The 25,297-nt window shown below is 34.2% G+C and overlaps 2 protein-coding genes across 3 annotated transcripts in view; one reads left to right on the top strand and one right to left on the bottom strand.

Moving 5' to 3' along the window:
• Nucleotides 1-446: 446 nt before the first annotated feature.
• LOC134848348 (uncharacterized) lies at nucleotides 447-14,694 on the top strand. 2 transcript variants are annotated; one of them, XM_063865752.1, is made up of 7 exons: nucleotides 447-587; nucleotides 699-862; nucleotides 1,053-1,242; nucleotides 1,754-1,987; nucleotides 3,518-3,684; nucleotides 13,252-13,510; nucleotides 13,914-14,694. In XM_063865752.1, the coding sequence occupies exons 2-7, from the start codon at nucleotides 725-727 to the stop codon at nucleotides 14,147-14,149; spliced, it is 1,224 nt and encodes a 407-aa protein (XP_063721822.1). In that variant the 5' UTR covers nucleotides 447-587; nucleotides 699-724; the 3' UTR covers nucleotides 14,150-14,694. The 2 variants fall into 2 exon arrangements, with proteins under 2 accessions (XP_063721822.1, XP_063721821.1); XM_063865751.1 differs by having other exon boundaries at nucleotides 447-862.
• Nucleotides 14,695-18,898: 4,204 nt separating this feature from the next.
• LOC134847639 (77 kDa echinoderm microtubule-associated protein-like) overlaps nucleotides 18,899-25,297 on the bottom strand; it is a 49,835-nt gene continuing 43,436 nt past the window's right edge. The window contains exons 16-20 of the mRNA XM_063864792.1: nucleotides 21,559-21,665; nucleotides 21,186-21,273; nucleotides 20,740-20,835; nucleotides 20,229-20,359; nucleotides 18,899-19,319 (exon numbers count right to left, since the gene is read on the bottom strand). Coding sequence (XP_063720862.1) covers nucleotides 19,182-19,319; nucleotides 20,229-20,359; nucleotides 20,740-20,835; nucleotides 21,186-21,273; nucleotides 21,559-21,665 — 560 coding nt within the window. The 3' untranslated portion in view covers nucleotides 18,899-19,181. The remainder of the gene's footprint in view (nucleotides 19,320-20,228; nucleotides 20,360-20,739; nucleotides 20,836-21,185; nucleotides 21,274-21,558; nucleotides 21,666-25,297) is intronic.

Genomic DNA, 25,297 nt, shown 5'->3' on the forward strand with positions numbered 1-25,297 from the left:
AAACAGAGACAGACGTAAAAAAATTTTGTTTGGTGTGTTTTATCGATGTTTTTGAATGTTTTTTTTTCGACCTTCAACTTCGTCTTCCTTCTCTTTTTGAATTCGCTAGCTTTCAATGCTATATTTGTGTTGCATCACAAGTGTTGCAAAACATTACCGCTTTGTGAAATTTTAATTCTAGGAAAACATGGAAATTTTTAGCAATATAGGTATGGAGTTAGCAATATAGGTATGCAGTTATGCTTTTCTGCGATGAAATTTGCCATAATAAATTGAACGCCGCCTCTGATCCAACTTTAAAAATTCAAAAATTGAAAGTATATGGAAGTCTATAAGGGCTCCTTGGTATTTTACAATCGGGGACATTACTTAGTTAAATTTGTCATTAAAGTTGAAATAAATTTCACAAGAATATGCCAAATATATTATAAATGTTGTCAGTCAGTTCCTGAAAGGTTGAATTAGATCAAAAAGCCAAAGGTTTCTAAAGGCTGAATATTTATTTATTTCAGATATTCAGTGCAATCTAGCTATGAGTGGAGATGTCATCTAATGAACAGGACTGAAAGTTGCCATTTTTGTTTCGGGTATGAAAATCATAAACGAATTTGCTGATGTGTTCACTGCACTGCTGGTGGCATGGTCTGCAGCTGTAGTCTGGTTTACAATGTGGACATTGCTTGGTTGTATGTTTCCAGACGACGCCGAGCACTATATCTGGGCCATGCTATTTGTTGGATTCGGAGGCTCCTATCTCTGCATGTACATCGAAACTATGTCGTGTTTTATCAATACAAGCCAGAACACTTGCTCGCACGTCTCAGCTAAATTGATCCACGACTTCTTTGTAACTTGGTTTCAGGCAAGGATTTAAAAGTTTCTTGAGCTTACTTGAAATTACGTTCACTCTTAAAATGCTATAGCTTCTTTTCTAGATTAATTTGCTGTGGCAAATAAAAGTTCAGTTGTTACATTTGCCCTTATTTATTACGCTTTAGATAATTAAAAACCTTATAAATGATAAAGTCAGATGTATTTAAGAATAATTGTAGGTGTTTCTGTGGAAAAGTTGGTGGGACATGTTGGATTTTTACACTCATTCAACCTTTGCGCAAGTATGCGAGCTGATTGTATCCTGCTTCATCCTCATTTCTTGTCGCTCGCTGACAGTGACTGCTCAACTAACTATTACGAAGGAGGAAATTTGCAAGACCCCGACCGTCAGTGACACTATATCCACAGGTTAAGAAATAAATTGTATAGTACGACTTTTCAGTTTATATACGATTTAATTGCAATGAACATTCTTCCAGGTAGCAGAAATAAATCTTGAATCAAGATTATACTATAATTATTATTTAAGTTGTTAAGTGGGCGAGTAGGAGTTATAATAGAAGAAGTTTTTATTGAAGCCGGGAGAAACTTAGTTTTACTCCAGGCAAATTAGTTTTTGAAGCTTTATTTAGCGCTTCCTTGGCAATCAAAATGCCAATAATAATCCGCAACAATTTATATTTTTGTTTTTTATTCATCTTTCAAAGACTATGCCTAATTTACTAAACTTTTGAAAATTTTGTATAGTTTCTCTACAGCGCAGAAAAATGATTAATCAAAATGTTTTAATGAATGTGATCGGAATTTTCTTTGCTACTGGTGACTCTTGTTTGAAAAAAGTTTTGCCTTCGTGGCTTTCATTTGAATTTACAGCTGATTTTTTTAAAGACCTTTTCATTATTTAATACATTTGACGCAGGAATCACAAACTCAGCAAACATCACTTCGACGCTAGTTTTGGTGCACATTCTGTCAATCACTGTGTGGACTCAAGTGTGGAATCTCACTGATAAATTTCTTCTCCCTGGAGATGAACACTACTACACTTCCACTTCGATCTCATTGGTGTTTGGTCTGTTACTGATGGGGGCGTTGTTTGTATTCGACCAAGTGAAGTCTTGTCTACTACTTTGCTGCAAGAATTCTTATCCAGGTGGGGATTACAATCCTATTGTTCAGAACTTTAGAAGGGGGGAGGAACTTAGTCTTCGGTTGTGTTTTTCTCCACGCAATTTTTAGTGATATTGCATATTACAGCCTGTTTAGTCGCGAGTCGAACGCTATAAAAAATTAAAATGTTTTCTCAGTTATTGGTTTTTAGCCGAATTGCGAGCACAGAAAACCGGCTACTCTTGTTGTTCCGACCATTTGAAAAATGGGGAGGAACTTTGTCTTCGGGTGTGTTTTAGTTTTTTTTCTTTTTGTTTTCCACGCAAAATCAGGTACCACAAATAATCATCGGACTGGGTTGAGTGATATATGATATTAAAGCCCTTTCAGTCGTGATTCGAACCACATTTAAAAATTTTAAAAAGTTTCCCCCCGTGTTGAGAAAAACCGGTTTGAAGTGTTGGATTTTTCGTCTTAATTCGGGCAAATAAAGCAAACGAGCAGGCTTACAACAGCTGAAATCTGCCTAATCTGACCTTAAAACTTAATTTAAAGCTAGTAAAATTAGTGTTTGGAGTTTTTATAGCTCCATTTTGGGAACCAAAAACTTCAAAACATTAAAAATTTTCTGCAAAAAAATTTGAAGAAAATTTTGAAAAGTTTTTCTAGTCATTCATCTACAAAGTTTTTTGTCCAACTTGCCTAGATTAGTATGACCGTCTAATATGCCTAAAAATTATTTCATCACACCAAACAGAAAAAAATTACACTAATTTGGAAAAAAAACTTTCTAAACCGTAATTTTCTAAAGACTATGGTCGGAACATTCTGTGCTATTTGCACGGTAACCGGCTATCCTTCTTTATCTCTGATTTTTTATTTTAATCTTTTTGCTCTGTATGAGCAGAAACCTTTTTGTTGTAAATGGTAACTTTTTTGTTACTAATTAGATGTTTGATTGATTAATCATACATAAGCTTTGGTATAGAATGGACGAACTTAAACCAGCCCAAATCTGGTTTAAATCTTTGTTATAGAATAGACGAACTTCAACCAGCCCAAATGTGGTTTATATACCACCTTTTTATTGTGATATTTTTGCTTTAAATAGCCTCAAAAAGATTTAAGTCGTGACTAAAAGGTCCCAGCAAAGGTTTAGCAAATGAAATATATGTCAGCCAAAGGTCTTAGATGTTTCATCAAGCTGCTTCAATCATGATTTTAATGCAGGTCCTTAGTTAAACTGTCCTGCTTTATTATGGAAGAGTTCGTTTGTCGCGTGCTTTTAATGTTGAGAACCATGGTCAAATATCCGATTATGAATCGTTTTGTGGCTCGGGTTTTTAATAAAGAGGTTAGCAGTTCGAAGCCGACCATGAGCTGTGCTCGTTGTTTGGAGACTTGATAACTAATTTTTCCGGGCCCAGAAAGTTAACCTATGAAAGGCATACTGTTTTGTTCAAAGGACACAATAGGGGATCTCTGTAAAATTTTGAACAGCTCGTACGCTGGTCCTTCCCCACGTGAGGATCCAGTTGATGATGTTACTACCTCCTGTTTTTACTGAATTTAGATGAAGACGGCAAGGAGGGAGGAGCTAATCGGCGGATGCTGTTCCTGGTCTACTACCTGATGGCCTCTTTCGCTCTCCTCTCCTCAATCCAATGTTGGCGAGGTGTCTGGGGATTTGGAGATTACTTCATGGAACTGCTTCAGAAAGAACATATGCTCAACAACAAGGTTAGGTTAACACAACTCATTATATTAAGAAAGTAGCGAAGTTTTATTTTTCTTGAAATAAATTTTTTTCTCCAAAAACAAGGGTGATACAACGTCAAAGTTTATATAATTAGCACCAAGATCGAGGAGAGGATAGACAAAGGGCATAATCAATACCCACTGAGTGCATCATTGAGTCAAAAATATTTATAAGTAAATTTTTATTACTTACCTCCATTTAAAAAATAGAAATTTCAAGCTAGCTTATGCCGCCTATGGCTCAGATACACAGAACAACTTCTCGTTTTTTCTACTGACTAGCTCTTATAATAGATAAAAACTTAGGATGGTTACGTAATCGTTAGCTTAACTAGAGTATATAAAGTGGAACCACATCATTCTTCTTAGCCGGAAAAATTTGAATTGCAAAAATTAACTATTTAACTAACTAACTGCACCTTTTCTCCCCTTTGGGAAACAAAAATAAATTTTATGAGAAAAAATAACTCTTAATTTTATATTATAATGAGAAATTAGATACAGCAAAGTGAGTTTCATGCGAAAGAGGCAGTACAACAATGCCGAAAATTATTTTTTATTTTCTTTTTTTTAATCATCCAAATCAATTATGCTGAGAAAATAATAAACTCGGTAATTATCAAACTTTTGTTTTCGGTTTTTCTCCAAAGTAAACCAGTATTCAAGCATAATTGCAAACAATTCATAAACGGAATTCAAAGTTTGTATGACCATAAGTTTTCGGCGCTGTTGAACACGTTTTCAGTTTTGGTACCGTTGTACTTCGATACTGTTGAACGCCTCCATAATAGCTTATAAAACAGTAGCAATAAACCAAATTGAACGATTTTTTATATCGATTATGATAAAATGTTACTGTGTTGCACCTAATTCTACTTTATATAATTGAAAGAATAAAAGTGAATTAATCTAAAGTTAAAACATTAAATAAAGGAAGAGAGCATTCTCGCCGCCGGAGAGAATGAAAGAGTGAAGGTCATATCTAAGTGACTTGTTAGGATTGTTACGTAATCGTTAGCTAAACTAGAGTATATAAAGTGGAACCACATCATTCCTTTTAGCCGGAAAAATTTGAAGTGCAAAAATTAACTATATAACTAACTAACTGCACCTTTTCTCCCCTTTGGGAAACAAAATTAAATTTTAAGCACAATAAATGTACTAGATTAGAGATAAAATTTAACGAGTGTATTTAAATAAGGCCGTTAATGATATGAAATTAGCTGCTGGATTAAAATAAGTAACCAACATCCGCCGGATGTAAAAGTAGTCAGATTGGAAATCAAAAAGATTACGAAGTTAAATTCCTTGGAATGTAACTGAGTCCAAATGTATTTAAGTGTGCTAGGGTATAAAGCATTACTATTAAATTTTAAAGGTAGCCAAACACTAAGATGAATGTATGTACTGATCCGAAGGAATGTTAATGATGGCCTAGGCGGTTAACAATCCAAAGAGTAATGTAGTAAATAAAAAAAAACATAACGCACCAGATAGGCGAAATGTTATGATTTGTTTTTGAGATAACATTTTGTGTAGCAGTTTATAAAGTTTTCGAGTTCAGCTGTTGTCCAGGACGATAAGGTTCAATGCCGTGCCAGAAACCACTTGGGCTCATCTACAACATCTATGAAATATCTCTTACCATAGAATTTTGGCGGGCCCACATTTCGATTAGACCGGCGTACAGGTGGTTCATTACCGGGTTTCAGGCGTACAGGTGGTTCATTACTTGAGCTTAGGCAGCAGGGCTTCATCAGATAAGTCCACTATCTCATAAATTGGGAAGTTCACTGGAGAGTCCTCATTTAGTGGTGTTGTTGGAGTATTCTTCGAGTCCCTTTCTTGAGTGGTGGTAGTAGATTCCACCGGATTGATGCTGATTGGGCACTGCGATGTTATTAGCTCGTCGTCTTGGTTATCTTCTAAAATCTCAACCTTAATGTTATCATTTGCTTCGGGAGAGTTATCAGTGTTGCTATCGTGTTTTGAAGCATTTAGGGAATCGGAAATAATTCGCTCCCTAACTACGTCTCTACACGGAAAACCTACAGCTATCCATTCCCAATCGCCTATATCGGAAGTATCCGAGGGAATAACCATAGACGCGTCAGAAGCAAGGTAACCTGGTAAAATAGTCGACTTAGATCGTGGAGGTTGTCTTCGAGAAGGGCTCGTAGAAGGTCTCGACACGCGCGTCCTGGTGTTTTTGTCTGAGGATCCCAATTCTTCTAAATTCCTGGTCTTCAGTTGATGTTTTCGTGGATTGTTTTGTTTCCAGGTTTCTCGCGTTTCTGACCTACTTCAACATTACAGTTAGAAAAGTAAGGAAATGATGTTGCCTTTAAAAGATCGGATTTTTGAAGACTTTGATCGGGGAATGGCGATATGATTTTCTGATTATTTTTCCGTCGGATAATTCTACGGTCGTACTAGAAGTGTTTTTGATTTTTTGTTTCAACTCCTTATAAAACGGATTTCCTTTGATGCTCTCGTTCGTTTTCCGAAGGATTTTACCTTTAAATGGATTTTGAAGGGGTATTCCGGACGAGGAAGGTTTTGAGGGGAACGGGTAGTCTGATTCGTATCCTTTCTCTACAGGTGTCTGGTTCTTCTTGGAGATCAACGTATCCTTGTATCCATCCTCCACTCTGTCGTCTGCGTTCCAGTCCTTTGCTCTTTCTTTAGAAAGTATCGATTTTCCTTTGTCTAAAATTCCATTGGATGGTTTACCAGAAGCCAATTGTTTCCAAATAGTGTTTGGTTTTCTATTAAAATGTACTTCGAAAGGAGAGCATTTGATTTTTGATTGTCAAGAGGACCGAAGGTTTCAGATGATTTTTGAGACAGCGTCTCGTAATGTACATTTTTGGGCTTTTTGAGACATAGCCAACAATTTAATTTTTGCAGTATGTACAAGTTTCTCAACTAATCCGTTGGAGCGATGATCTACTGTACAAAATATTAATTTGATTTTGTTCGAATCGCAAAATAATTTAAAATCCTGCCTTGTAAAACAGGATGCGTGATCTACTCTAATGTATGGTATGCCGTGAAGAAATATGTAATCTTGAAGAAATTCGATGACTGTTTTTGATGATGAAGATGTAGTAATTTTTGATCGATCGATGCAAAGTAAGGTATTATTCTTCGTGCACCAGTGAGAATCTAAAGGACCGGCGAAGTCTAGATTGAGTTCTTCGTTGGGTTCCAGTAAGGGGGGAAGTTCACTAATTTGTGAATTAGGAATTATACTTCTTAAATTCTTACTCGTCTTTGTACATTCTGAGCAATTGATGCCGTGAAAATAGATCTGTCTGTTAATGTGGGGCCACCAGATGTATTGGGCCAAGTATTTCATTCCAATTTGAACGGGATGTGTTTCATGGAGAGTTTTGAACATTGCATTTCGCAAGGTAAAAGGGATAACTAATTTACCGTCCATGTATAGTAATCCGTCGGATTCATGTAAGTCCTGTACAAAGTGGTTGAAATACGATGAATTGGCGTTAATCGTCTCAGTTTTGTTTTGAAGTGCTTTTACGATGGGGCTCAACATTGGGTCGTCTTCGGTTAGGAGAGCTACTAATTTGGCATTAAATAACGTATTCAAATCCAAAGGACGATCGGGCAACTTCAAATTTTCTCGGTATTTATTCACAACTCTTACGTGGTCAGATAACAAAGGGAATTCTAGGGAAACTTGAATACCGGAAGTGGACCGATTAATTAAAAATTTTTTAATTTTCCATAACAGTTTTTACAGTTTTTTTTTATCTAAAGCTGAATTAATTATGCTACAATAAAGAAAAAAAGAATATGAAAATGCGGAATTAGAAATAGAAATTATTAAAGAGTTAGTGTTTGAATAATCCGAAGGAATACATTTCGAAGTACAAAATCAGTGCGATTATGATTTGATGATCAAATTGGTAAGGTCGAATTAATGAGTTTTAGTACTGAAGCTAAAAGGTAATTATGTAATCTTGCGTAAACGGAATTTTCCAGATTTGAACCAATAACAGCATGTCATTCTTTGTTTATCCGAAGGATTAATTGATTTCCTAATTTTATCTATATTCGCGACTACAAATTCTTCGTCGTAATGTGATGGGTCCTTTACTTTTCCAGAAGGAATTCTCAAATTAAATCAGTGAGTTTCATGTTTTTTCTTGCAAGGCGTTTAATTGTAAAATTAAACGGTAGTAGCCGATCAACCCATCTTGTTAGTCTGCTGTGGTATATTTCATTCCCGTGGTTTGTTGATAGGGCTTTATGATCTGTAATTACTTCGAAGTCTGATCCAGAAAAGTAAGTTTTGTAATGTTCTACAACTCCCAAAAGTTCTAATTCATTGGTAGAATATTTCGATTCATGTGGGTTTAGAAACCGAGAAGCAAATGAAATCGTTTTCCAGTCATCCCCATGGAGTTGTTCTAGGGAGGCTCCCAAATCGTTATGTGATGCGGCCGTTTTTATTCTGGTTTCAAGTTTTACGTCGAAATGCGTATTTTCTGTAAGATTGATAATCTGTTTGATTTTCAAAAGCTTTTGTATGATCGAAGTTCCAATGGAAAATAGATTTCTCATTTAATAAAGGACGTAACGGGCTTTCCAAGGATGCTAGATTGGGCAAAGTTAATATATTGATTTATAGACCCGAAGAATGATCGTAGTTCCTTCAAAGTTTTTGGGATGGGTAAGTTCTTTATTGCTTTCGTTTTTGTCGAATACCGGAGAAATTCCAGTATTTGAGATTTTGAATTTCAACCATTCGATTTCTTTTTGAAAGAATTTGCATTTTGACCATCTAACGGCGAAATTGTAATAGTCTAAACTTGATAAGATTTTAAAAACAATGTTTTTGTGGTCTGAGAAGCTTCTTTTGGATGCAATTAAAATGTCATCTAAATAACAGTTTGTAGAAGTGATCGTACCTAGCGTTGAGTCCATGACTCTTTGAAATTCGTTGCATGTCGCTAACCCGTAAAAGCCAGTTAAAAACTGATAGGTACCCGTAATATCGCCGCCCACTATACTAAAGTAACACTGGTTACTAGTAAATTTGTCTAAGGCGAGTTGGCTATATGCATTTTTTAAATCCAAGTTAGTAAGTCAAACTTCTCTCCAACGGAGTCATTTGCAATTTTTGCCGCTACGTCATCTACATTTTCGTGAATATTCGGCATTTGGTATTTGTTCTTGTAGATCTGTTTGTTAATAAATTTTGAATCTAAAGCCGACTTCATCGATTTGTCTTTTTTTACGAGGAATGACAATTGGGCTGATAAAACGGTCTTCATCGCAATTTTTCAACTTCTTAATGTGTCCCATGTTTTTCAGTCGATTAAGTTCCGTTTTAACTGAATCAAGTAAGTGGAGAGGAACGCGTCTGCCTTTTAATTGTATGGGCTTTAGTGGTTCGTGAAAATGAGTGATTTCCATCTGATTTTTTATTTTACCAATCCGAAGGAATAAATTTTTAAAAGTCTCAGCGATGTTAGTAATTTGCTTTTCTTTTTTTTGCGCTGGAAATCAAATTTATTGACTTACACATCTTATTTGTCTGGAAGTGTGGAAAGTACTTCTGTGATACTTCTATCCCCACTTGGGCAGGTTGTCATTTCCGAGTATGTTTCTCTCATGCCTTTCTGTAAAAAAGAAATGGCAGTCGTCGTGTGACCATCCATTTGGAAAGATTAGTACTATCACTTTGCCAGAGATGTTGATGGCATTGTCCGTGAACCCGGGTATAAGTCCTTGGTTGCTTTATCCTCAGGATAAGTTTTTAGGTATGGATCCCGAAATTTCAATTCGTGAAGGACGTTTTTCTTAAAAGCTGACCGGGCTTGCAGAGTCCACTTGTATGTTTAAAAATTACTTGGTTTTCCTTCCCGAGGCCAGTTTTTAATAGTTTCTTAAGTTCTTCTCCATCATCGTCGAAAATTGTAGTTACATTTTATACAGAATTATCGTCATTTTCACTCTGTCCAGATTCTGACCATGCGCTAAATCACGTCACAACGTTCTCTATTTACATCCGGATGATCGGACGGATTAAAATCTACATTATCTACAATATGAGTATTTACAATGTTTACACTTTTACGACGAGATTTACAGAGTCTGGTGAAATGGCCTTTATATTTACAGGATGTACAAGTTGTGTCCTTCGCTAGACAAACAGCCAGATGTCCTTTTGAAAAAGTCCCGCGACATTTCATACAGGTGTTGCTCCGTTCAATATTCAGGGTAGGTTCTCTTTTGACGTTAAAATGATTGTGTACGGATGATTCCCTTGGATTTAAAATTATTTGTTAATTTTAAATGGTTTAAAATTCCCTTTTCATCAATTAGGGCGACATTGAGTTTTCGTTGTATGTCTGAATTTTTCATGTTATTTATGAGGATGTCCCTGATCCATTCGTCCTCTCCGGTGGTTTGGGGAGCATTAGCCGAAATGGCTAAAAAATGTGACATTTTTAGGTCACATTTTCTAGCCATTTCGGCTAAGGCTCCCCAAAGTTGTTGAGGTGACTCTCTGTCTCGTTGTTTCCTGTTCAATAACGTTGGCCTTTCCAATGTGACGTTCGTTTTCCTGACGAAAGCGGTAGCTAAGTGTCACCAAAACTCTTTGAATGAATTTTAGAGTTTTTTTACCTTTGAACTTTTGTCCGAAGATTCGCTTTCCCTCGTTTCCGAGGGCTAAGTACAGAATAGAACGTAATTTCTTGTCGGCTTCCTCTATTCTCATTCCGTTAAGTTTCTTAGTTTCTGATTTAGTAGATGCCGCTTCCTCATCGTCGTACCGTCTTTGTTCTTGGATGTTTCTTTCCATCCTAGCTTTTCGTTGGTTTTCCGTCGGATTGTCCAGAGTTGGTGGATGGGGATGATGTTTTTCCTAAGGATTCAGTAGATTCTCGATATCTACATTTTCGTTCGCGATTATTGTCAAGTGGAAGAGATCACTCCAATCTTCCCTAGGTATAGGTGGGTCTGCCGTATAAATCTGCCAAAATGGAGGTATTCCTCTCACGTTAGATTCGTTATTTGACTGCGCCATGAGAAAATGTAACTTTGTGGCAGCTAATTCTACTCTATACAATTTAGAGAATATAAGTGAATTAATCCAAAGTTAAAACCTTAAAAAGTGAAGAGAGGATTCTCTCCGCCGGAGAGAATGAAAGAGTGAAGGTCATATCTAACTAGAGTATATCAAGTGGAACCACATCAGATTACTATTTCAAAAACAGAAGTTCACAAAAATTGTGTTTCCTCAAAAACTCGAGTAGAAAGCCATGTTTTTTGATAAGATCTTCAAGTTATATTTTGGTAGAATTTAACAAAAAATTTAGCAATATTTTTTCGGGAAAGTTTTCATTTTTGCTTCCCTCAAAATATATTCCAACCTTTTTGGTTAAATCTATCGAATTGTAATATGAGAAAAAAATCCATTCTGCAAATATCGATATCTAATTCCTTCTTATTTTCATGAATGGCAATTTTATAAAACTTTTCTTCTTGTCAAGAAATTAATTATCCTCAATTTATGAACCGATACAATTATTAGAAATGGGCGCAGTATTGCCTAGGATAAAATGCACGACCCTCAATCGTTTAATTATTTCAAATTTTTATATGCCGGAGACAATGATTTGTTGGTTTTTTACAGAACGGTTGATTAAGCGTGCGAAAAAGCAGTTTTTATTGCTTTTTGAACAAGTATTTTTTTGAATGTTTTGAAATCATATAAAGTATCTCTGATCTAAAGAAAGAAGGAAATCAAAGAAACTAATGTACAAACAAAAAAGCTCAAGAACTATTATTATGTTATTTTCTAGAAAGCTTTGTGTGCTATCTATTTGGCTCGGAAATTAATTCAATCAAAGTTTTTTGAGTAAGAATTTGATTTAACATTATGTTACTTGTATCACCATAAACAAACAAGCCCTGCTAGCTCGTTGGTTTGATGTTTGATTTCTCCATTTTTAAATATAACCTCAATGTCTATCAATCCAGATGTGACTTAACTCTTTGAATTTGATAGTTAAATGCTATTTTTTTAAGAGTAGATAAACGTAGTTCATCGTGATGATGTTTTTATTTTTTTTTCAGGAAATTTTGTTCAGGCTCAATTTTACTTTCTCGTGGCTTGACTTTTGATTTCTTTTTAAGTGCGTTTTTTTTCATTTTGTAAAAGAATGGCAAACTCCGCGATCGAGCAGCAAAAGTGTGAAGGTTTCAAAAAACGTGATCGACTTCTAGTTTCGAAAGTGGAATTTAGTTCTCAGATTTCCAAGCGAAATATTTTTTTTTTATTGATGCAGGTTTCTCAAGTTGGTTTATTTTTTATCGAAAAAGTGCTACTGATAAATTATTTTAGAAATTCAAAAAGCTTGAAGGGCATCTATTTTTTTGAAAGTTAAGACTTCCCAAAGAAAAGTTAATTTTTTTCTATTAAATTGCGTTCATTGAATCTTTTCCAACTGTCTGTTGGCTATGTTCGTATCAATCAAAATTCTAATATCTGATTATTTGTGTGCTTACTACTTGACTTGAATTATAATTCATGTCATTGGGCGCATCCTTGAAGTTGCAAGCAATTCTAATTCAATTATAATTAGTTAATGTGCTTTTACAGATCTTAAGGTCGTAGTTCGTTCATACATGAAAAAATGTTACAGCAGTTAAGCTGATACTCTGCCAGTCAAGTTTGTTTCCTTCAACAAAAAGGAACCCTTTTTGCAGCAATTAATTACCGAGCCTTGTGAAACACTTAGTCGATAAAAATGCAATCAGATTTAAAAAGCTATTAAATCAATTTTTACAATCACCTCGAACACCTATAGTTGTTTATTCAATTAATAAGGCTTTGTGGTCAAGCGTATCAAAAGCTTTTTCACATCGATGAAAATGTTTTAATTCATGTATTCATCTAAGTTGAACCTTCTGCGCTTAGTAAGCCTAGCTGATGCATCAACAACCAAATTGAAGAAACCAAATTAATGTTTACAGATCAAATCGAATTTTTCCAGATAACTGATAATCGAAAGTGCACGGCTTTTCAATAGTTTTACTGCAGTTTTTGTTTTACTGCAGTTGTTATATGAATTGGGTCGGAAGTTGATGCGTGACGCTGATACGAGAACGTGAGACTACTGATTCCGAGGTCAGAGGTTCGAATCCGACAGATTGCAAAAGTTTTATAATTCAAGTCTTATTTTTCACCTTTCTTATATCACTTTTTGAGCTGCTTTTTGTCGTTGTATCGCTTGTGTTTGCGAAGTGAAGATTCGATCTGTAAAAAAAACTTCAAATATGTGTCTCAAGTCTCCATTGCAGGTGTTTAGTTAATTGTACTAAAAATATATTTTTTATTATCAATATCTCAATCATTTTTCGCTCATAAAATAACCTATTCTTCCAAGTTCTTTGACTCTATCGATGTTCAACAATTGAGCGGCTTAAGGGCTTATTTAAAAGGACTGTTTCTTGGCAGGTATCGCGTTTCATTGCAAGATTGAGTTGATGGTAATATATTTTTATCAGGTGCTGGAAATAGGGGTGTTGTGTGCTATCGCGATATTCCTCTTTCTTTCCGTGTTCAGTCTGGGTTACAGTCAGAACATAGCAAGTTACACACTGGATTTTGACAAGGGTGATTTTGACCTGAACAGCCATTTCCTCCTCTGGAAGGATCCGGCCAAGGAAACTTCAACTGGAACGCTGCATAGATTCATGATCGAATCAGATCCAGAAGAATCTATGCGAGAAGATACTGTGCACATTCCTGTCAATCAAAGCAAGGGTATGAGTTTGTGAAATTGTTTTATTTTAACCGATAACCTGCTCGTGATCGACTTCTAGTTTCGAAAGAGGATTTTAATTTTCAGATTTCCCAGGGGAATAAAAACTTGGGGTAGTTTTATCCAAAAAATTTCGATCATAAATTGTTCTTGAAAGTGGAAGAGCTGTAAAGCCATTTTCAAAAACAAGGCATTTTTCCTTTTTTGTTTCCTTCCGTTCATTGAATTTTTTCCAACTGTCTGTTGGCTATGTTTTGATAGCTGCCAATTTGGGCAGAATGAGTAAAAAACCCCTCCTTTGACATTTCACAGATTGAAAAATTTTAATGTCTCAATTTTCAAAATAACATCAATTTAAGAAAAATTGTCTTAAGTTTGATCAAATTTTTTTTATTCACATTGTAGGAGATTCCAGTTACGTCAAAATCCGGCAAAGTCAGAACAAGTCATCAACAAATCAGGCAAAGAGTTTATTGGCTAGGGCTTTCGCGCCTCTAGGAGAGACAGAAAAGTCGAATAACAAGGGAACCGGGTCAGTTCGTATTCCATTGGTAGAACCAGCAGCCAATGAGCCTCTTCTTAATCAGAGAGACGACGAGGAAGAAACCTCTAGCTTGGAGCAACATAAAATAACGGACTAGTTCGAACTTAGTCCTACGTTTTACGAGCGCAGTTCTCTCTTAATTGTTAAGTTATTTCAATGAATTCTATTTTATCTTCTGGTGTTAATCATAAATCAATACTTAGTGCACATAAAATGACGGTCATGTTTTGCAACCTCTAGAAACAAAAAAGATACCTTAGATTGGGACAACATATTGCACTGCTTAGCTTCTCGACCAAGGAGAAATATGACACTTATAATAAAATTCCTGAAAATTATACTCTAATAATTCTTCATAGACGTTGCAAATTATCGGCCAGATCTTCATGAATTTTGAAGTTTTTTACTCTACGTTTAATCATGTTTGATGACAGGTGTAGCAGTGTGTTATCGGGGTAGTTGTCGCGCAATCAAATTGTCCGTTAGACGGGAACTCAAACTGTATAAACTTTCTTCTGGCTAAATGAAACGTATCATTCTGTTTTAATGTCTATAATAATGAATTAGTTTTGGTGTAATTAGTTTTAATGTAAAATTGTATTGTATCATAAATATTGAATGAATTTGAATTGTTTTCATCTGTGCTGTTTTTACAGAATTTCCGCAATTTAAGGCGTGAGTGTTTCCGACGGCACTTAGTTTTATGTATCTGCACCACTCAGTTAATGAGTTCTGCATGGTTAAATTTGTGTCATTTTGAAGCTTAATCAAGGGGTTCTATTTCTACAAAATGTTTGAGCACGCAACTCTTAAAACGAAGAACCCCGACAAAAATGAAGAAAAATGGTTGTTTCTACTGTTTAGCAAGTTTTTAGACATCAGGGTTGCTGCTTCAGGAGAAGATAGTTTCGAATGTTTTAGGTCGAACAAACAATTTCTGAGCTTTCTTGAAAATGCAAAAACCTGATTTAGGAAAAAATAGAAAAAAAAGGTTTTCGTGGCAGTGAAGCTTTTGGATTTGACCCGAAATGGCTTTGGCAGTTTCATAGCACGTGTTGTCGTCCACTGTATTATCGCTAGCTAATGAGTCGTGTAGTCGATAGTAGGGCAGTCGAATTGATTAGCTGGATGTCTGAGGACTCAGAATCTTAGATGTGCGAGGACTGAGGTCCCGTAGAGCTTTTTTTCCAATTAAATTTTTTTTGTCTTTTCAATTTTTCTCTTTAAACCTTTTTAAAGCTACAGTTTGTTGTTTTTTTTGCTTGTGTTTGCAAGTGAAGCTGTGACTCTGATTTTTGAAGTTTCGGAGAGGTTTTTTGAAATAGTTCTGATGTTTTTCTTCGAATTTTCCTCTTCTTTTTCCAGCCTAAAATTGTGCAGAATTGTCTCTCCATTATTTGAACAGCATGAGCTACTTCCGCTGACTAAAGCGTACTTACTGCTGCTTGTATTATGCTGTTGTGGTCAAGTACATTCGTTAAGTGCTAGCGAATGAACTGTCCTTCAAATTAAAAAGCTTGAGTGAATACGTGGAGTTTACATTGTGTTTGAAATCTAGCTTGCTGCGGAAAAATTACCAAGAGATACTTTTTTTTCTAAAAAGCATAATTTGGAGAAAAAATTTAATATGCAACAAGCCTTGAAATTCAAAAAACTTAAAATTTATTGTTCCATAATTCGAAAATGTTTTTTGTACACCTCAATATTTTTCCAGCTATCTGTTTGCTATGTTTTGTGTCAAGTTTGATCAACGAGCTTGTTTTTCCCCACGATGGTACAAATCAATGAGTTCAATTTTTTTTTGAGGAAAATCCTAAAAAAATCTTCAGAAAAAAATATAAGTTATAGTTAAGCTTTCTGAAAATATAAGTTACTTTTTGAAAATTTTCAATATTCAAATTGCTTTTCATAGTTTGACAGCAAACTGTCGAGCGTAGTGTTTTTTCATGACTACTTTTTCCTACCTAACTAGCAAATGAAACTGCTCAATTGATTACACCGAAGACTTTAGTCAAGGTGTTATGGTATCGTGTAACGGGTTTTTTTTTTAATGTTGTCTGTTGTCAAGTGTCGACAAATAACGTCCACAGTTATCAATTATCATGTGGGCTGGACTATATCGCGCACTTTCTGGATGTCTAGTTGTAGACAAATTTTTGTTATGTCTCTCAAATCGTTCAAATGTACCTTGTTATATTTTTGATTGACTAGCAGTAGATGAGTTCTTTGTGATAATTTTCTTTGAATCTTTTTTGAAATTTACCATTACTGCATTTTATTCATTCTCTTAGAGGGTCACAGTTGACAATGCAGGTCACGTCGAAGAGTACGAGCATTTTGGACTACGTGTTTTAAGAATTTACAATCTGTTTTAATGTACGACCAATAAATTTTACACCTTAATTTTTAAAAAAAAAAACATTTTCAATTCTTCCCTTGCCATTCTGAACAGGTGGTTACAAAGTTTTAGCTAGTCACTGTATGATTTTCTGCCAGCAGCTCAACTGGTCTGTGTATACTTGTATTAGGTACACAGTTTTTTTTCAACTGCTGTGTATACTTGTATTAGGTACACTGTAGTTTCAATCAATTGATCTGTGTATACTTGTATTAGGTACACAGTTATTCTATTTCAACTTTTGTGTATACTTGTATTAGGTACACTGTAGTTTCAATCAACTGGTCTGTGTATACTTGTATTAGGTACAGTTTTTTTTCAACTGCTGTGTATACTTGTATTAGGTACACTGTAGTTTCAATCAACTGATCTGTGTATACTTGTATTCGGAGGTACACAGTTATTCTATTTCAACTTTTGTGTATACTTGTATTAGGTACTCTGTAGTTTCAATCAACTGGTCTGTGTATACTTGTATTAGGTACACAGTTTTTTTTCAACTGCTGTGTATACTTGTATTAGGTACACTGTAGTTTCAATCAACTGATCTGTGTATACTTGTATTAGGTACACAGTTTTTCTATTTCAACTGCTGTGTATACTTGTATTAGGTACACTGTAGTTTCAATCAACTGGTCTGTGTATACTTGTATTAGGTACACAGTTTTTTTTCAACTGCTGTGTATACTTGTATTAGGTACACTGTAGTTTCAATCAACTGGTCTGTGTATACTTGTATTAGGTACACAGTTTTTCTATTTCAACTGCTGTGTATACTTGTATTAGGTACACTGTAGTTTCAATCAACTGATCGTGTATACTTGTATTAGGTACACAGTTTCTTTAGTTTAACTGATCTGTGTATACTTGTAATAGGTACACTGTAGTTTCAATTAACTGGTCTGTGTATACTTGTATTAGGTGTAAAACAGGAGGCGTTTTGCTACACATACAAACACAATCTTTTGTATTTTATTATAGCTATAGAAATTGATCTACAATGCGTAAGTACGACATTTAGTTCTACGATTGTTATTTCAGGTCCTTTGTCCTACGATTTTTTGTTCTAGAACTGTTATTCTTCAATTATTAGTTGTTCAAGTTGTTTGGTTTTTGCTTCAGTTTCTATGCCTTCGGTGTATTGCGCGTAGCGCCTATGTTAGCACTTGTGCAATAATAACGATCTGTAGCATTAGAATATCATTTGTGGCTAGGTTTTGGCAGTCAGTAAGCGTTCGCGGCTGAAAATTAAGATCGTGAGACACCAAGTCTTGATGTAGCGGGCTCGAATCCGACATATAGCAAGAGTTATACTAACTACTTCGAGGATTCGTCTGTGTTTCATAGTATTTTACAGTGCATATATGATGCAGAGATAAGACTTGCTTGTCCCACCCAACTAGCTGGTATGAGTACCGGTCCAATTTTTCCAAAATTTTTTCTACTTTTCCAGTTTTGTTGTCAGTTAGCTGTTTTTTTGGCTCCAATTTAGTCAGTGCTATCCTTGGTGTTCCATCGCTGCTGTTATCGAAGTTTCACATAGTGTTAAGTGTAACCTGTATTGAGTCTTGTATCGTGGTTTTGGCAATTTTATGGCTATAACGACCAAGCTGGAAAATTGATATTTCATTTTTTTTACTTGATTGCTGTAAACATTTGGATAGGTATTTTGATTTATTTCTGGCTTCATTTTTTTTGAACTATCGGTCCTGTTTTTTCTTTAGTTTTTTTTTAAACTAGGTTACGTCTGAAGTCAATAAGCTAGCTCTCTGGTCAGTTTTTGTCAATAATCCAACCAATATAAGCTGATTTTACTGGCGTTTGAAATTTTTCACACAGACCAATAGATACTCGAAACTATTTTGTCGATGATTTGTTTGTGCATCGACTTTTGCAAAATCTGTTCTTCATTTTACATTTTTTCAGTTTTTTTCTAACAATACACTGGCTGAATATGATTTAAATTCTACTATTTTTATTTTTGAATCGCTCAAATTTTGTTATGGGACAGTCTTAGAGCCCGTTTTCTATTGTTAAAAATGTTTTCTATTGTTAAAAATTAAAAAAAAAAACATTGGTAATTTTATTTGTTTTCAGGGATGTTTTTTCTTGGTTAAATTTCACAATAAATTGTTAACTTTGGCTTCAGGTTTCTTATTCATGCGAAAGAATTAATTTTTACTTTTTTAATTTTTACCTAGCAAAATATTATAATTTTTACATTTTTATCATCGCAAGTGGCGCTTAGCTCTGCTCCGCCTCTGGATAACAAACATCAATCATAGAAGCTTCTCGAAACTCACAGGCTATAATTTGGTACTTTTTTTGAAACCCAACTGAATATGGAATTTGAAAAAAAAAAATCCATTTACTCTCCTGCTGTCTGTATCTAGTTTTCTGTTTTGAAGGGGGAACAAATCAACTGTCAGTCAACATTTAAAGCTTTTAATTTTATTCATAGTTTATAGTTAATATTGCATAGCTAGAAATCAAATTCATGTTTGTAATATCTAATTGAAAAAGACAGGAAACCGGAACCTATGGAAGATTTCAAAATTATAATGTAAATACCCCCATGTCAAGAAGTGAAATTAAATTGTGGCAATCAAAAGTTATAGTTTACATATGTATTCTCTTTGCGAGCGTTGACATCCAATTAACGAGCGTGTGAAGATGTTTTTCTTTGATATGGTTGTTTTTGTTGTTTCTATCAATGCTAGTTAGTGGCTGTTTACTCGGATGCTGTTGTTGTCCATAGAATGATGGTGTTATCGATTCCTCCTATGGATACGAGAGAGTTGTTTCCTTCTGATAGGAATCTGACTTTGGAGACGTGAGACCCATGGCCTAATCCCACTTTCGAAGGAGCCTATAAAAACAGAGTGAATGAACTGAACATATCATAGAAAACTAGATGTTGAGAAAACTACCGTAGAGCAATAAATGATTAAAAAGTATTTTATCAAAGTATTGAGACAGTAATAGGGAACATGCCCGCCTGCAAATATTGTTTATATCCTACTTTTAGTTAATTTGTTCTAGTTTTCGCTAATCAAGTTGCCGCCAAAATTAAAATGGTCTCTAATAAGGTAAATAAGAAAGGTAAGGGCAATTTGAATTTTTAATTAACTCGTTATTCTGTCGATTCATACCGTGTCGACTTGCCGGTTAATTTTTATTTTAGCTTAGGTAAGCTTTTTTGACTTATTGGATTAAATTTTTGAGATCTAACATGATACCCATCAATGGTCATACTTTTGCAAGATAAACGTCAATTTAGAAGAGTTTGCAATATTTAACAAGGATAACCGGTAACTGTGCAAGTTGCACAGAATTTACCGACCATAGTCTTTAGAAAACATTCTTTTTCGCAAATTAGAGTAGTTTTTTCTGCGTGATGTAAAGACCCGACGTAAAACTATAATTTAGGCTTATTCGACAGTCATAGTAATGTAGGCGAATTGGAAAATGTTTTAACGAAAAATGACTAGAAAAACAAAAAAAACTAAAATTCATTTTTTTTCTCAAATTTTTTTGCAGAAAGTGTTTGAATTTTTTGTTCCCAAAATGGAGCTAAAAACTCCAGTAAATAATTTTACTTGCTTTAAATTAAGTTTTTAGGGCTTAAATAAGGCATAAATAAGCTGTTGTAAGCCTGCTCGCTCGCTTTAATCGCTCGAATTAAGACGAAAGTTCAAACGGTCGGAACAAAAAGTTTTCTACAAGCTTCGAAGAAAACTTTTTTTCGCTGCTGATTGGCTTAGTTCTGAAATGGTACCTTTGGAAGGAAACAGGGGTAGTTGAATATGTGCACTTGGTGATTGTCATCTGCAGTGGCCATGAGGCTGTGGTCAGAAGAGACATCTGTCGCATTGATCTCCCCTCCCTCAGAACCCTCCGGCCAGATTCCTAATGCAAACATGTAATATAGGTCATTAAATGAATGTACAAAAACTCAAATGGTCACTTTGTTCAGGCGATTCAAAGTGTCTTTTTTCACTGTTGCGTAATACTATAGTAATACAAAAGTAATTCAATTAGTTTTATTCATTAATGCGACTTTTTCGCTTTTTCCTCATATTCAAGTAAATAAAGAATAAAAAAGTAATAAAACAAAATAAAGTTTTTGGACATGGTCTAAGGGCTATAGATATGGTCCTGGAGTATCCTTCAGACAACTTTGATACTTTGATTTTACAAAGTGCAGTTGACCAAATGTCGGCAACTTAAAAGTGTCGCCTAGCGATATTCAAAGCATAGTCGTTTCATTAGCAGTATTGCTTGTGTACCTATTGTGCTGTACTCGAGAGTGCAGGTGGCTGTTGCCCATTCGGCATTGGCTGTCGTCTCACTGCCGACGAATTGTTTGCAGTAGTTCACACTCCCTTCAACACGAAAATATGCCGTAATTTTTACATGAAATAAACTTTGTTAGCGAACATATATGAAAAAGTAATACACGACGAAAGTTTTATCGGAGTGGTTATGATATACTATTTCTTGTATGTATGTATAGTTACGTGCGTTGAATTTGTCAGAGATACCAAATTTTTTGTACCAAAACTTTTAAAACTCTTAAAGCTTGATTTGAAAAGTCTTTTTGGAATTGATTGGCCAGCGACAATTGAGTACAATTTGATCAAGGCGTGGTGCCTTTTCGGTTTAATCGAGGAACGAAACATCACATATACGATGAAAAGGGGGAGAGGTTTGGTGAGATGTTGTATCTACTAACAGTAGAGTAGTTCGTGGTTTCCGGAGTTGGACCTCAACTTGTGGCTGTCTGCACTCCAGTCCATGTGAGTCACGAACGAAGTGTGGCCCTGGAAGAACAAGATCAAAACATGGATCTTCACACATCTCACGACTTCATTTGGTAGAAAAACAGCTTTTAATGATTTTATAATTTAAATGAAAAGATTTTTATTTTCAATGAAATGATGTTTTCACTTAAATGATAAAACAGCTCGCATGCACCTTTGAAGCAATTATCCCAACACAAAAACAGTTTCATTCTTATTACTTTGCTTAAATTAATTATGAGAGAGTTTTTAAGTTCCGCTGGTTTTCATGACAACTAAAATTAATTAAACCGACGTTGTACTCACTATGCATTTTCCTACTTTCGAGAAGCGGATGGCCCCGTTGTCCTGTTCGTCCAGTTTGTAGATGTAGATGCCAGAGTCCTCGCCCCCTATCGCCAGGCGGTTACCATCTAGAAAAAAAACACTGGATCAGATTTTCAGCAGTCCATTGAAAAAACCCCAATCATCAGCAAGAACACATTTTGATTGAAATTTCGTTGCACATTGTAGCTAAGACCTTTTTAGAATTCACAAATTAGCATTTCATTGGTTTTCGTAACATTTTTCGAAGCAAGAAAAAATACTTAGAACTGATCTTCGTTTATCAACAAAACGATACTATTAGGTTATATAGCTCTTTTTCCTATAATCAAATCCGAATCATACGAATCATAGGATTGGTAAAAATAGAAACTACTTTTTCCTTCATTGGTTTTCGTAACATTTTTCGAAGCAAGAAAAAATACTTAGAACTGATCTTCGTTTATCAACAAAACGATACTATTAGGTTATATAGCTCTTTTTCCTATAATCAAATCCGAATCATACGAATCATAGGATTGGTAAAAATAGAAACTACTTTTTCCTTCATTGGTTTTCGTAACATTTTTCGAAGCAAGAAAAAATACTTAGAACTGATCTTCGTTTATCAACAAAACGATACTATTAGGTTATATAGCTCTTTTTCCTATAATCAAATCCAAATCATACGAATCATAGGATTGGTAAAAATAGAAACTACTTTTTCCTTCATTGGTTTTCCTAACATTTTTCGAAGCAAGAAAAAATACTTAGAACTGATCTTCGTTTATCAACAAAACGATACTATTAGGTTATATAGCTCTTTTTCCTATAATAAAATCCGAATCATACGAATCATAGGATTGGTAAAAATAGAAACTACTTTTTCCTTCATTGGTTTTTGTAACATTTTTCGAAGCAAGAAAAAATACTTAGAACTGATCTTCGTTTATCAACAAAACGATACTATTAGGTTATATAGCTCTTTTTCCTATAATCAAATCCGAATCATACGAATCATAGGATTGGTAAAAATAGAAACTACTTTTTCCTTCATTGGTTTTCGTAACATTTTTCGAAGCAAGAAAAAATACTTAGAACTGATCTTCGTTTATCAACAAAACGATACTATTAGATTATATAGCTCTTTTTCCTATAATCAAATCCGAATCATACGAATCATAGGATTGGTAAAAATAGAAACTAACTTTTTCCTTCATTGGTTTTCGTAACATTTTTCGAAGCAAGAAAAAATACTTAGAACTGATCTTCGTTTATCAACAAAACGATACTATTAGGTTATATACCTCTTTTTCCTATAATCAAATCCGAATCATACGAATCATAGGATTGGTAAAAATAGAAACTACTTTTTCCTTCATTGGTTTTCGTAACATTTTTCGAAGCAAGAAAAAATACTTAGAACTGATCTTCGTTTATCAACAAAACGATACTATTAGGTTATATAGCTCTTTTTCCTATAATCAAATCCGAATCATACGAATCATAGGATTGGTAAAAATAGAAACTACTTTTTCCTTCATTGGTTTTCGTAACATTTTTCGAAGCAAGAAAAAATACTTAGAACTGATCTTCGTTTATCAACAAAACGACACTATTAGGTTTAATAGCTCTTTTTCCTATAATCAAATCCGAATCATACGAATCATAGGATTTGTAAAAATAGAAACTACTTTTTCCTTCATTGGTTTTCGTAACATTTTTCGAAGCAAGAAAAAATACTTAGAACTGATCTTCGTTTATCAACAAAACGATACTATTAGGTTATATAGCTCTTTTTCCTATAATCAAATCCGAATCATACGAATCATAGGATTTGTAAAAATAGAAACTACTTTTTCCTTCATTGGTTTTCGTAACATTTTTCGAAGCAAGAAAAAATACTTAGAACTGATCTTCGTTTATCAACAAAACGATACTATTAGGTTATATAGCTCTTTTTCCTATAATCAAATCCGAATCATACGAATCATAGGATTGGTAAAAATAGAAACTACTTTTTCCTTCATTGGTTTTCGTAACATTTTTCGAAGCAAGAAAAAATACTTAGAACTGATCTTCGTTTATCAACAAAACGATACTATTAGGTTATATAGCTCTTTTTCCTATAATCAAATCCGAATCATACGAATCATAGGATTGGTAAAAATAGAAACTACTTTTTCCTTCATTGGTTTTCGTAACATTTTTCGAAGCAAGAAAAAATACTTAGAACTGATCTTCGTTTATCAACAAAACGATACTATTAGGTTATATAGCTCTTTTTCCTATAATCAAATCCAAATCATACGAATCATAGGATTGGTAAAAATAGAAACTAATTTTTCCTTCATTGGTTTTCGTAACATTTTTCGAAGCAAGAAAACATACTTAGAACTGATCTTCGTTTATCAACAAAACGACACTATTAGGTTATATAGCTCTTTTTCCTATAATCAAATCCGAATCATACGAATCATAGGATTGGTAAAAATAGAAACTACTTTTTCCTTCATTGGTTTTCGTAACATTTTTCGAAGCAAGAAAAAATACTTAGAACTGATCTTCGTTTATCAACAAAACGATACTATTAGGTTATATAGCTCTTTTTCCTATAATCAAATCCGAATCATACGAATCATAGGATTGGTAAAAATAGAAACTACTTTTTCCTTCATTGGTTTTCGTAACATTTTTCGAAGCAAGAAAAAATACTTAGAACTGATCTTCGTTTATCAACAAAAGGATACTATTAGGTTATATAGCTCTTTTTCCTATAATCAAATCCAAATCATACGAATCATAGGATTGGTAAAAATAGAAACTACTTTTTCCTTCATTGGTTTTCGTAACATTTTTCGAAGCAAGAAAAAATACTTAGAACTGATCTTCGTTTATCAACAAAACGATACTATTAGGTTATATAGCTCTTTTTCCTATAATCAAATCCAAATCATACGAATCATAGGATTGGTAAAAATAGAAACTAATTTTTCCTTCATTGGTTTTCGTAACATTTTTCGAAGCAAGAAAACATACTTAGAACTGATCTTCGTTTATCAACAAAACGACACTATTAGGTTATATAGCTCTTTTTCCTATAATCAAATCCGAATCATACGAATCATAGGATTGGTAAAAATAGAAACTACTTTTTCCTTCATTGGTTTTCGTAACATTTTTCGAAGCAAGAAAAAATACTTAGAACTGATCTTCGTTTATCAACAAAACGATACTATTAGGTTATATAGCTCTTTTTCCTATAATCAAATCCGAATCATACGAATCATAGGATTGGTAAAAATAGAAACTACTTTTTCCTTCATTGGTTTTCGTAACATTTTTCGAAGCAAGAAAAAATACTTAGAACTGATCTTCGTTTATCAACAAAACGATACTATTAGGTTATATAGCTCTTTTTCCTATAATCAAATCCGAATCACACGAATCATAGGATTGGTAAAAATAGAAACTACTTTTTCCTTCATTGGTTTTCGTAACATTTTTAGAAGCAAGAAAAAATACTTAGAACTGATCTTCGTTTATCAACAAAACGATACTATTAGGTTATATAGCTCTTTTTCCTATAATCAAATCGAAATCATACGAATCATAGGATTGGTAAAAATAGAAACTACTTTTTCCTTCATTGGTTTTCGTAACATTTTTCGAAGCAAGAAAAAATACTTAGAACTGATCTTCGTTTATCAACAAAACGACACTATTAGGTTATATAGCTCTT

This window comes from Symsagittifera roscoffensis, chromosome 6 (assembly GCF_963678635.1).
Source record: "Symsagittifera roscoffensis chromosome 6, txSymRosc1.1, whole genome shotgun sequence".
NCBI lineage: Eukaryota > Metazoa > Xenacoelomorpha > Acoela > Convolutidae > Symsagittifera > Symsagittifera roscoffensis.